The 13,683-nt window shown below is 40.2% G+C and overlaps 1 protein-coding gene and 1 long non-coding RNA gene across 4 annotated transcripts in view; both read right to left on the minus strand.

Annotated features, from left to right (window-relative positions):
- Window positions 1-1,289: 1,289 nt before the first annotated feature.
- Window positions 1,290-2,471, minus strand: LOC109471984. Its single transcript, XR_002140332.1, has 3 exons — window positions 2,364-2,471; window positions 2,028-2,087; window positions 1,290-1,326 (listed from the first exon to the last, which is right to left on the minus strand). It is a non-coding gene; the product is annotated as an uncharacterized LOC109471984 (long non-coding RNA).
- Window positions 2,472-3,638: 1,167 nt separating this feature from the next.
- LOC109471894 (microtubule-associated protein 1B-like) overlaps window positions 3,639-13,683 on the minus strand; it is a 55,362-nt gene continuing 45,317 nt past the window's right edge. For all 3 annotated transcript variants that reach the window (XM_019771328.1, XM_019771330.1, XM_019771329.1), the window contains 6 exons: window positions 12,666-12,832; window positions 11,302-11,372; window positions 10,773-10,899; window positions 10,093-10,204; window positions 8,183-9,744; window positions 3,639-7,983 (listed from right to left, as the gene is read on the minus strand). In XM_019771328.1, coding sequence (XP_019626887.1) covers window positions 7,722-7,983; window positions 8,183-9,744; window positions 10,093-10,204; window positions 10,773-10,899; window positions 11,302-11,372; window positions 12,666-12,832 — 2,301 coding nt within the window. In that variant the 3' untranslated portion in view covers window positions 3,639-7,721. The remainder of the gene's footprint in view (window positions 7,984-8,182; window positions 9,745-10,092; window positions 10,205-10,772; window positions 10,900-11,301; window positions 11,373-12,665; window positions 12,833-13,683) is intronic.

Consider the following 13,683-nt stretch of genomic DNA (forward strand, 5'->3'; position numbering starts at 1 on the left):
GGAGAGACAGGGAAAGAAAGTACGTTCAGTTATCAAGTGATGAATTACGACAGTAAAGACTTTCAACACTCATTCAACAAGAGATCTGAGATCACATACCTCCATGAAATATGGGCTTGACGTGTAAATGTAAATTTCCTCTTTAATTATGCAAATGACCTCCACATTAACATAATTAATGTATCGTGATGTTAACTTTTGATGAATTTACAATTTACACCAAGTAGGAAATTCCCATCATTTACCCATTGAATTTTCGCATTATTTATGCAAATGAGGTCATAATTTGCATTATTGGTATCTGTTGATGTTCCATCTGCCAAAGATTACATACATTACACGTATTAAAGTACTACAATGTAAAACACTGTAATTAGAGAATTTCCTCATTTATTATGCAAATAAAGTCCTCATTTGCATAATTTGCATTAAGTTATGTACATCTCTCTCAGCTACCTACCTACCAAAAATGATGAAAATACATTGTTCCTGTCTGGACCTATTGGCTTTTAAAGATTTTCCCCCGAAAGTCCCTTGCAGTTTCAGAACAAGCTGCTAGGGGGACCAAACCCACACCAATTATTCCTGGCAGGACAATCTATCTGTCACCCAAAATCAAGACCATAACATGTTCAGGACAAAAGATACAAAAACCGGAAGTTCTGCTGCAGTACCAAGGTCATCCACCAGGAGGCCCATATTTGACCTTGACCTTTGGCTTCCTAAGGCCTACCAGCATACCAAATATCATCACAATCCATAAAGGCGTTATGGAGTTATGCTGACTACAAATATGCGGAAACTCAAACACACACACACATAGACGCGCCAAAAACAATACCTCCATTTTCATGGAGGTAACTAGATCTCAGTGCCAAAATTACATCAACACTGGGTGTCCATCCACCCTAACACTCAAATTTTCCACATCATAGCGCACAGAGGTCGCCTTATTCCCTGAGGAAGAACCTCTCATTAATCAAACCAGGTCGCAAGCCCGGGGCAGCCTCGACACAATCAGACATCTGTTACCCTGTCTGGCAGACTCCTCATTAAACCGGAAGTGCTGCTGCAGTACCAAGGCCATCCACCAGGAGGCCCATATTTGACCTTGACCTTCGCCCCCCTAACACCTACCAGTATACCAAATATCACCACAATCCATAAATGCGTTATGGAGTTATGAAGGTACAAAAAAGCGGAAACTCAAACACACACACACACAGACGCGCCAAAAACAATACCTTCCATTTCATGGAGGTAACAATTCACTATTTTGAGCTATAACTTACCATCTTTAGCCTCGGCTCTTTGCCCTAATTTAATCTGTAAGCAGCAAAAACATGATAAAATTATAGAGGTTTCACAGGTATAATTTGTCAATGACTAACAATGACAACACAAATTTGCTGATCAGTGTTTCAACAATGTCTCTGCCTATTTGACTTTTAGTTTGTTTTGCATGCATATCTGTTAGGCCTAAGAAAAAATGTTGTATTTCCTGTTTCCTGACCAACCCTAGAAAAAACTGCCAGCCGACCCTAGCCGTTTTTTGTGTGGACCACTGAAATTTTTCAAGCTGACCCACCATTTCTAGCTCCATGGTCTGACATCTGAGTGATGAAATCAGTTTTCCAACATTGACATTGAAAATAGAGGTGTCCCAATGCAAGTTTTACTTTGTTAAAATTTATTTATACGTCTGTAGAGTCTAATAAAAAACAAGAGAAAAAAAAGATAATCCCTAGTCCCTACCTACCGAACCTATTTTTGTCAGGACTGAAACAGGAAACACAACATTTTTTTGGAACATGCTACACAACTTCATAAGATCAGACTCATACCAGGAGGAACCACTACTCCTTTCATAATTTTAAGTGTGATGGGTTCTTTACTGTGCAGTGGTGCCCTCATATTCATAATCAGTGTCACTGCATTTCATAATATATATGTACGTCTAGAAGGAGAAAAAAAGGTTATGGCACGGTGGCCTGGTGGGAGACACAGATAAAGTGACCACATCTCACCTTTTTCACAGCAACAATCTGTCCTGTTTTGGTGTCCTTTGCTTTGTACACAGTGGCAAACTAGAGAGAACATGAAATAATTCTTAACTGAATGCAACTGCTGACCACACTACTAGATACGCCATTCAATAATCCTGAAACAAATTATGACATAAATTCGTAAAATGAAAATAGAAAATGATTATGGCAGTGTTGTACGCCCCCCTCCCCACAAAAGAACAGCAGAAACAACAAGGTTATGAAGTGGCATTATGCACAATAGAAATATATCATCCTCTCCATTTTAAAGTACACTCGTCTACGCATGGTAAAACAGTGGATCTGTCCCAAATTTACCTGTCCTTCGCCAAGAAAGTCAATCTTTTGGTAACGTCTGGACCTGTCGGCAGCCATTTTGATTTTCCCACCCGTCTGCGGACACGATGTGTCCCATCGTGCACTACGGTAGCCTGTTCCACTATTGAAATAGGGAGTGGCGATTGTTCCACTTTTGAAATAGGGGCCGCATCAGTTAGATTTAGAGGTCGACAGGAAGCCGAGATAACGTCTGCACCGCACAGAAAAAGACATGTAGACCCACTGTCATGGCAGTGCAATGTTGCCAGTTGGTCTGTCCTTCATGTGATAACCATTCAGCACCAAGGACAGGAAAATGAGTTTTACTCATGCAGGAAATGCATTGTGGACAGTCTGCAACAAAGGCTTACAGCTACGTGAGTGAGTGAATTGGTTTGGTTGGTGGGCGAGTCAGTGGGTTTGAGTGAGTGAGTGAGTGAGTGAGTGAGTGAGTGAGTGAGTGAGTGAGTGAGTGAGTGAGTGAGTGAGTGAGTGAGTGAGTGAGTGAGTGAGTGAGTGAGTAAAGAAACTGTGGAAATACATGTTAGGCCATGTTGATTTGATTATATGGATGACATCCTCCGGGAACCCCAAAATTGATGCGCGCGTGCGAATAAAAAAAAAGTTTTGCAAAAAAAAAAAAGTTGTTTTCATTATGAAATGTACGTGGTCATGAGGGTTGAACAAATGGCACAGAATATGGTTTGGCGAATAATCTACTCTTCAAATTCATTTCTTTACAATTTCGTGTTTTTTCGTTTGATTTTGGCATTCTACGACATTGGTATGTTTTTTTTGTAACTTACGGTATATTTTTGCACATTTTGCAACTGTTTTGTACGATTTACAGTATGGTTGAAAACTTTTTTTTTTTTTTGGAAACGGCCGAAAATTCATGCGCGCGCGGATGTCATCCATATAATCAAATCAACATGGCCTTACAATGGAAAATGTTTTCTGAAACTCAAACAGAATTTCAGAACACTTTGTAAAACAGGCCATCGTAAGTCAAGGTAGATATTCAGTCTATAGGGAAATTAATTCATCATCTTCATAATTGGTTCACTTGAAGAACTCGAAGAAGAAATCACACATTACTTATTATTTCAAATAAGGCATTAGTGATTGATTATGATACCAAACAGTTATTAAAACTCTATCAAAACTGTTGTTTTTTCTAATAACCAAGCTTTTCTCTTACCCATTTAAGAAGGAAATTGTATGTCTAGGAATGAGAAGACAATGCAAGACAACACCACAACATTTGAACAAGCTGAAGCTTGATCTTTATTCCCATAGTATACCAGACTGGTTACACTGGTTGGGCTTCTTCTTGTGCACCTCAAAGAACTTGTTCACTGTCCCATATGCTTTCACAAATGCTACCCCTGTATACAAGGTACTTTTCCGCTCTCTCTACATTAGGGCAGCTTCTAATGTTGTTGCTTGTAATCCCTGTAAAATAGCTTCCATCCAGAAATACCTCACCAAGTAAGGTGGTCATATCTCAGGGATGCAAACATTTGAAGCCTACAGCTTACTGCAGAGGGTGCCGAAAAATGCAACAAACTACTACTATTCAAAGAGGATTCTTTGATGCAGTACAGAGTGGTATTCCCAATCTTTCACGAACACTTCCTGGTCGGACCTCAGCTGTTTTCACAGCCCATTCATTACTGTGGCAGAGGTGGAGGAAATGTGTGCTTAACCCAATTTGTGACCTCATTTTGGAAGATACATTTTAAACAAGATTTAAGATCATTTCTTTCCTGCCAAATAGACATTTAGAATGCACCTTTTTTGTCAAACAAATTTTGAAATGGCTATGACATAGAAATGGTTGTCAAACTGTAATCCATACCTTCTTTCTAAAATTGTACGCCAATTTCAAATGTGATTTGCTTAGTTTCGCACGTTATCATGATCATGGATAAGGATAATGTTACCATCCATTCATAAAAGTACCAGTACAGAAGGAAGTTTGGAAACCCAGCTAGCTTTTTGACAACTTTACTGGGACCTTACATGTAGGTAAGGTATGGAACTTTTTGCCTTTATTGTGGGAAGGTACACCAAGATCACCTTAGGGGGTGATCAATCTTTTGCTTAGTAAGTGTTGTTGGGTATGCACACTGTTGGATACTTATATTGCACAGAACTCTCCTGTAACATTCTTTTCCACATGGTCCAGCAAACGGCTCTTCAAGGTGGCCACAAGGTACATAGGTTTGTGTACAACAGTTAGTGTCATGCTAGTTTGTGATAGCATACATTTTGTATTCCTACAGTAGCGACATTTGCTTCCAAAGACTGCAAGGTTGTGTCGAACATCATGCGTAATACACATACTAACTCTACTGGATAGATGCTTTAATCTACCTTAAATGTTTAACTTCAGTTTCTGGATTGCAGCATGTATTTTAGACAGACCTTTGCATTGAGCAGGCATCAGAGACCAGTCCGCGATGGATTAATACACTTTTCTTACATTTGTTACTTTGGTTGGACCGATCAATAAGAGGTTCTCTGTACACAGAAGGGAGAAATCAATAAATATGCATTATTCACATCTATTATCTGATAGGAGAGGGAGAAGAAAATGACATTAGCCATAAAAGTCCTCAGGCTGCAGAGTTGGCTTGCTATTGGGTTTTGAAATCATGTTAACTGTGCTTTGCACTTACACCACAGACTTTGGTTTTACTGACCTACAAAGTTTGGGTTGAGAAAACATGAACAAATCTAGATTGTGTCTCAGGAATGATGAGAAGATCATGATGTAAGATTGCAAATTACACATTAAAAAATGTAAACCTGAAATCTTAAAGTTCACAGTCCAGTGCAGGTATTCTTTAACCTGCGAAAATTTATAGAGGCTGCACCCTCACATCATTCCAAAACATTATCATCCCTTTGCTGAGAATTGTTTGGAAGATGCTAGCAATAATCCCTTTAGCTATAGACTCACTTCTCATGGGTAACCATTCTCTATTCCAATTTCCTGATATGTCAAATGACCACATTTTCATTACAGCAAAAATTCAATTCATCACCTTTGTGGGACATCTAATCAATGCGGGTCTTAATTGCAAAGGGGGCCAAATAGGTGAAAACTCTAGTTCTGTATTGTTCTGAGCATGGAAAGCCTGTCAAGGCATATATCATGTATAATGATAAAACATGAAATGCCTTTGTTGAAACAATTTGTTGGCTTTGCACAAATTCCAGTATATTTTGTAGTCATCCTTTCCACCTTATTTCTGTCATTTCTCCTCTATTATTGACATGTGCTTCTGGATGTTGAACACCTTTAGGAACAAGACCATCTTTGATATCAATGTAGTGCATGTAGTGACAGGCAAACTGTTTTCCAACTGAAGGAATTAGACTAACCGGAATTTTTGACCAATCTTTGGTTGTCATCAGTTATCTGACCCAAGTGCTGTAGACACGTCAGATAGCTGATGAAGACTGAGGCATCCAGTCAAACATTCTGATGTGTCAAATTCCTTCAGTTGGGGAACAGTTCAGTTCTCATTATGTAACGTACCGACTCAGATGAACATCTAAATTTTCCATTGCCTTTGAACAGCTATCAGATACCTGACCTGACCAGATGGGCCTCTTGAAAACTCACAGGATGCTCCAGGCATCATCTTGGATGGGGTCAATCCAGGGCACCATAACCCATTGATTTCTCTCCAATAGCAAAAACAACCCTGCAGCTTGTTCACAGAATATTGATATAGATGACATGAACTAATTACATCCACACAAAAGGAGGCATATCAAATTTATGGACATTCCCAAATGAATATTTTCTCATATTGCCACTCTATAATATCTGCCATTCCCCTGGCTCAAGTTGGAAGCTTAGATAATGATATACCATATCTGTCATCTATCAGTTATCTATCTCACTACAGGCAGCATTTAGGGGGTATAGCAAAATAGATAATATGATATAGTTCTTTCCTGCATGCAATAGTGTTCATCAGTAACCTCAACATCTTCTTTCAAGTTCACTTTCTCTATACATGGCGCTATGACTCCCCCACTATCTCCTACCAGTTGACTTGGGGTTTACCTAAATCTACAATTGTGACGTGGCCATCTTACTTCATAATCATATGGGAGACATTATGATTAGAAACCCTGTTTACTTTGTCAAAAGTGTATCCAAATATTGTATCATTGTGATGAAAACACATTTTAAGATATTTTTGTATAATGATAATACAAAGGTGAAGAGCAATTTTCTGATTACCCATCATTGTCTGCTTTTGAGAACTTTATCATCTTGCAAAGCCTCTACATCAAAGCATTGATTGGTGACCAGGAGTTGAAGCAGCATGTACAAGTATTGTCTGCACTGGCAAATAATGGCATACAGTGTCCTGGTATTGCACTGAAAGATTTATGAGAAAAAAATTGCATGGTACATTTATGTCCAACCATGCAGAATTTATAAAATTTAAATGTACAAAAATGGTAACACATACGGTATAATATAAAGTTCACAGTATAATTCTATAACCATATTTTACCTTCATAACTTCATTCATAACATGTTCAGACATTATTCATACAGCAGTTTTTCCTGTACCTTAGTATTTATGGAATCATTTTTCTCATGGCATAGCAAAAGCACTTCATTCTTCTCATAGTTCATTGACTATAGATAAGTTCAGCTACATGAACTGACTGGCAACCTCTCTTTCCTGTTAATTTCTGAACCTCCTGAATTCAAAGGTCGATACATGGTCACGAATAAGCAATTTTCATATTTTTTTTTCGAAGCTGAATGACTTTCATGGTAGTCAAATGTGGTTAAGAATTTAGGGATTGTAAAAGGGCAGGAGAAGCTGGCAGTCACTTCAGCAGAGTCTAGCATCTACATTTTTTTACTTTAAATTTTTCTGTGTGAATAATTTCCATTCTAAGTACAGCAGTTCTTGTGCCTTGTGGATACTCTGCATCTTAAGTGGTGATATTTAAGGCTATTTTCTGGGTTGTTATTTAGACAACAGCAAGGATGCTGACACGGAGTTAGCCGACAGGTGTACTGTACTTTACAGGTGCAAATGACTCATCACATTGCTATATTGAAGTGCAGAAAAGCTCAGACAGCTGGATTGCACATTAGATGAATTAAGCAACAAGGGTCCATCAAAACTTTCTTTAAATAAAAGACCCATTTTGAAAAGAATTTAAATCTAACCTTTACAATGATGGCATTTCTTCCAATTTTCTACATCTTTCACAAGGTGTAAAAACACACCTCAATTCTGAATATATCCCCTTTAACAGATAAACATTCCCTTCCAAGAACAGGACATCTGTAGCAGTGGGGAGAATTTAGAACTCGATCTTGCAGGCCTCGAAGCTCTCGTCCTGCATGACGACTTTGCTCCCGCTGGCGATGACGTTGATTTGCGCCTGCTCCAGAGTCGAGTAGTTCTTCTGGTACCACTCTCGCATGGCGTCAGTGTCGTAGGTCGGAATGAGCGTGACGTCGAAGTCTCCGTTGCTCCACATCTGCTTGCCTTCCAGTAAGGCATTGAGCACACTTATGCTGGGCTCGTCGGTGGACTTGCTGTTTCCACTGATCACGTAGTACCTATTGTTTCACAGAGAAAAAAGTGACCTGTCAATTTATAGAACTTTCAAAACATGCCAAAAGTGGCAAAGAGGGATCTGTTCTGCTCACCAATACTTTCTCACTAATGGTATTAAAAATGACTGCTAAAATGACAGCTAGGAATTAGAATGTTAACAGGGAGAGAATACAAAGAACAATGATGAAACTTTGTTCTCACCTGCATCTGATGCGCCTGAAGAATTCTGCATCTGAATAACTGTTGTTGGCATGTGCTGGTACATACGCCAGGTCCAGGTACACGGGGGGACCTGTTGGAGGGGGTGGTGGGGTTGGTTTTGGGGTGGGGGGAGCAGAATGTGTGGCAGCCTTCACAGCAAGTACCTTCTCTGTCTTCACTGTTGACACCCTTGCAGGTTTCTTTGCTTCCTCTCCTTTATGCTGTGCCTTGGGTTTAGGTGGTGTAGGTGACTTCTTAGATACAACTTCTGCTGGCCGTTTCTCATGCGCTTTTCTCTCAGACTTTTCACCTTTCTTGTCCTTCTTCAACTCTTCACTGGCTTTCTTTGCTGTGCTCTTTTCCTTCTTTGCCTCACTGGGCTTCTTCTCAGACTTCTTTGCTTTCTTCTCAGCTTTCACTTCAGGGTTGGATCCTGTTGGTTTTGCCTCCTCAGGTGCCTTCTCAATTGCTTCCTTGCTCGATGTCTTCTCAACACCTTCCTCTGGTTTCTGATCATTTGGTTTCGCATCAACCCTGTCAGAGGACGAGGACTTCTCTGACAGCCTCCTCTCCTTGGCTTTCAGTGGGAACGTCTTCTCTTTCTCCTTTTCCTTCTCCAGCTGCTCCTTCTTCACCACCCCAAGCCGTCTCTGAGCTGCCCTTCTAGCAGCCTCTGCAGCCCTTTTCTGTGCACGCTCCTGTGACCCTGACCGATGCCTCCTGCGCTCACTGGAATCCGACCTCTTCTTTAGGCTGGCTAGCCCGCCTGGCTTATCATCCTTTCTTGCACTATCCTTGGGTTTTGACAGGTCAGATTTAGATTTCTTTGTGGGAGCCCTGCTCTTGTGAAGTGCCTTCTTTTCTAACTTGATGTTGTCTTCTGTCTTTGCAGTCTTCTTGGTTATTTCCTTGTCTTTGACAGGAGAGGGTGGTCCTCTCTTTGAAGACGTTGTCAAGGTCTTGCCAGAGGCTGGTCTCCTTGTCCCCACCTTCTCTGTCTTGAGGGAATCCTGCATCCTTCTTTCAAGGTTCTGCCTTGCTGATGATGTCTTCGTCTTAGAGCCAGGTTTCTTGGTCTTTGTGGTGCTTGTCTTAGTCTTCTTTGGTTTTTCCGTTGTTGGTAAATCAGTGGGAGGAGGAGGTGGAGCCACGTTGCCTTCAGCGTCAGGGTCTGGATTGGCGTTGGGATCTACCTTGGGATCAGGAATACCATCAATGCCATTGATTCCATTCATAAGTGGAGCATTCATGTTCTCAGCCTGGGTTTGTGGATCATCTGGTGCCATCATCATGGGGTCAGGATCAGGGGCTGGAGGGTCCGGATCCAGATCTCGACGAGGAATGATTGGGGGCGGATCAAGCGGATCCTCAGGGGAATGGTCAAAGTCGATTGCAGCGTCCTGAGGACCTCCGTAGACGTGAACGTCCCCCTGGATGAGGCCGCCCGGGGCAGTCTGAATCCTCTCAAAGTCCAGCGGAGCCTCTTGGTGCTCCTCCTCCATGTCAAACTCGTCTGGGCAGGACGTGCTGCTCGTAAGCACAGGAGCCGGTTCCAGCAATTCCTGAAAACAGATACAGCATCAGAATTTGCCACCTAGCTTTAGTTGCCATTGCTATGAGGATTTGACGAAAACTAATGGAGAGATAAATCAACAAAACTGGAATGCATACTAAAACAAAGTAGATGAGCAGTTAAAAGCTTTTAACTGCTCATCTACTTTGTTTTAGAGATGTATATATCATTCAAAATGAATGGCATAAGTTATCACATGGCAATATTATGGTTCTCCTTTTTTGGCCATTTTTTTAAACTCATCAAACTACCTGTGTAATCATGTTGTGAACATATAAAACACACAATACATACTTTACAGAGAACTCACACATATAGAGAGAACTGGCTATTGTACCTGTGAACAAAGGCCTTGCCCAACCTCTGGAGGGGATGGTGTCTGGTGCTGATCAGGACTGCTGTTGCCATTAGAGTCATAGGCCAACAGACTGGGGCTTGGGTTTATGTATCTGAAATAAGACAAATACATGCATTTAAGATTCTATTTTATCATTCTTATTTACTGAAAGTAACAAAGTATTGTCAAGGAAAAATCCCTTGCGCCAATCCTTCATGTGGAAAGATCAATTCAAGCCTTTATCAAGCCAAGGTAGCACCAATTCATGAGAATACTGAATATGTGAAGATGCACCAATGAACAAGCTTGAAGTGGCAAGCTGAATGATTAATTGTCAAGTGCAACCTATCTTAGTGCTGCACCAGACAATGATAGATAATTCTTCATGACAGATAATTCTGTCATGAAGCATCTTCATGCTGGCCAGAAACAAATGCACAGTACTTTTGCATCCATTGCCTGAAGATTGCAATTTTTCACTTTGCAGAATATTCCACATATAATCAATTATGCCAGCTCTGGCTCGTCATTGAAGCTGAGGTTCCTTGACAAATGTCCAAGTTGGACATGAAATATGGAAGTCTAGATCACAAGATTTCTTTTTTCTCCTGGAATTGATTTGAAGATAGAGCAAAGGTACCTACTCATAACCATTTCGAGCCCTGTGGGGAATTGTGTACCTTGGGAAACGCTCCCTCTCATCAGGTGTTCTTGGTGTGCGAGGTGGTGATGACTGCTCCTCCGTGGGGGAGGGGGTGTGCACCTCTGTCGGTCCATCTGCCACAGGGGCTGCAGAGGCTGCTGGCTCTGCAACATTAGCATTACAGCAATGACAATTTACTGAAAAGGATTGATTTCGAGCATTAAATCATAATTCAAAACTAAAACCCAGGACCCTTCTAGTGGAGCAGTAGTCACACCTCAGAGTTAACATAACAGAAATAAAATAACAGAATTTCCATTGTCCCTAGAGTGTCTAAGAACAGCAGGATTTTGCACAAAAGCATATTTTAAGAACTATGTACTATGTACTACAAAATGTATGTACCTTATTTTGTTCAATTAGGCACAACAGCCAGCTTCAAAAAGTCATGAATTCTTCATGAAATTGACAGGTTTGATCAGCGCATTCTTCTAGACATATGCATGTTGCCATTTAGATGTGAGAAAAGTGTTGCAAAATATAGTAATCTTTATAGCTACACTTACCGTCACAAAGCTTCTCTTTTTCAGTATCATCATCTTTTTCATCCTCATCTGAGACATCTCCATTCACAGCCCTTTAAGAAAGGAAAAAAATTATATTTTTTTCAATAACGAAAACTACCTAAAACTTAACTAACATACCTTGTGTACTGTTGAGCAATTAGATATGTATAGCTGCAAGCTGTCTTTGCCGCAAAAGTGTCTTCAATGTGCATAATTTCCATACAATTCATAAAGGTGCTTGACAAACTTGCAGAAAGCACCACCGGTGTTTCAGCACCGTGGACAGGTACACACACAGTCATGCAAATCTCCACATTGCTTTTCCCTAGGCCATATGGTAGTATCATTCTTAAATACATTGATAATCTAAATATATGCTTCCTATATATTGAAATCAGATATAATGTTATATTTTATTTCATACGTTTAGTAGTTTTACAGAAATTCCATATATTACAAATCAATTCTCAACCAGAGTGTATCCAAAGGATTACCAACCCCACTGCTCTTATTATTGATTTCCTAAGTCAGCACACTCTGCCTTGTGAATTTGTTGATCTCCAGAGACAATGTATTTTTACAATGAAAGCAATGCATTGGACAACATTTTCTTTTGCAGTGGGGCCAGGACAAGTTGTAAACCCACCCCTCAGCATTACTGCTATGGTGATATACAAGTATTCAGCGGCATTTGTGCATATTCAGCTTCTTTTAAACTGCAAATAGGTACATGTATGTCCAACCCAGACCGATAATGACCTTAATGTTATACCTGTGATACCTCAATCAATTCTGAACATGTCCTAAAACCAAACATCCTTCGATCAATCTTCAAAGAACCGTCCTCCAACTTCAAGCTTCCAGATGGAAAGCATAAAATTGCCAGGGGAGCAATCTTGTTCCTTCACTGTCCCACGCACTGTTCTCATGTCAGTATCTTGTGTGGGTGGTAAATTATTTGTACATCCTTCAATAGATTTTAAACCTATATAAGGGGACCAATGGGGTAGACTGCTGACTGTTTTTAAAACCTTTAACAAATAAGTCAACATGATTGTTGATAGTTTTGAATTATTTCATTACTGCGCAATTTACTACATGTAAAATCTGAACTTGACATTATTTTTATTACGTATTACTGTGTGCCTAATTAAATGCTCTGTTATTATGTGAAGTTTCCCATATGATTTGGTCAACACATAGAAAATCTCTGAGACAATCCTTGCAGGAAATATAATTACATGATCATCTTCCAAAATTTAGTATCAGCATGAAGGTAGCAGTTAACTGGACATTGTCTTTTGTTCATTAAAAAATCATTACATTGTTTTCGTGTAATGGCAACAAAGGAAAAAACAACATACCTGCCGGAAAACCCAGGTGAATATTGGTCCACTTCATGTGGAGGGGGGATGCCTTCCTTGGTAGGGGAGATGATGTCATACTGTTCGTCTGTAGGAGAGGGAGTCTGGGGGTGTTCATGGGTGGTTTCCCCACCTGTGGCCCCTAGGTGTTCATCTACATCATCGGTCTGTGGACATAAAATGAAAACATTGTGGTAATTAAACTGATGACAGAGCTATGATGCTGCTGACCTGGAATATTGTTGTGCAAATGAATATAGAATGATGACAAAGTAAAGTGTTAGAGCTAAAGGGATGGGATGGTTCCTTTGTGATGATGACCTACAAAAATAACATTGATAACACAATAGGGGTATTGGAAATCAGAAACAGAGGACTTCATCTTATAATCTGTTCAAGGAGGAAAGTTACTCAAGCACAGAAAGACCTTCCTGCTGTGATGCTGGTCTTTTACAATTCTTGTTTTCAAATTGATTTCACAATCCATTCCTAAGTCAAGGCACCAGTATTGCCCAGTGAAAACAACCACAACCATCAAAGGGAAGGCAAATGTTACTAGCAGATAAAGCATAGGAAGTGTAAGGTTCCTCCTTGAAAAAGAAAGAAAATTCAAGGCTGGTCAGAAAGGGTAACAGAAAATGTACAAAGATGGACGAGTTCAACTGATCAGCATCCAAGTCAGGTTCCAAGCACAAGGCTGACGGTGTGCCCTATATGGTCATGAAGAATGGAGTGAACATGATGACTGCTGAAACTGGCCACAGCATCAATGGAAGAAAATTGGTGTTGCTTGGATGCATAATAGAGTTGTCTGAATCTTCCAATATTTGAAAGCTAGCATTGATATTCAGAAAGCAGAAGCAGCATAGGCATCAGGCAGTAAAGGCAGAAGCAGGTCAGAAGCAAATGTCCGTTAGCAGCCATTTCTAAGCCGTTATTTGAAGCCGTCATTCCTCTAGCTGCCTTATCACCAGGCTGTTGAAGGATTATAGTCTACCTTTGTTACAACTTGTGAGAC

The sequence above is a fragment of the Branchiostoma belcheri genome, unplaced genomic scaffold, assembly GCF_001625305.1.
Source record: "Branchiostoma belcheri isolate BF01 breed outbred unplaced genomic scaffold, Haploidv18h27 scaffold26, whole genome shotgun sequence".
NCBI lineage: Eukaryota > Metazoa > Chordata > Leptocardii > Amphioxiformes > Branchiostomatidae > Branchiostoma > Branchiostoma belcheri.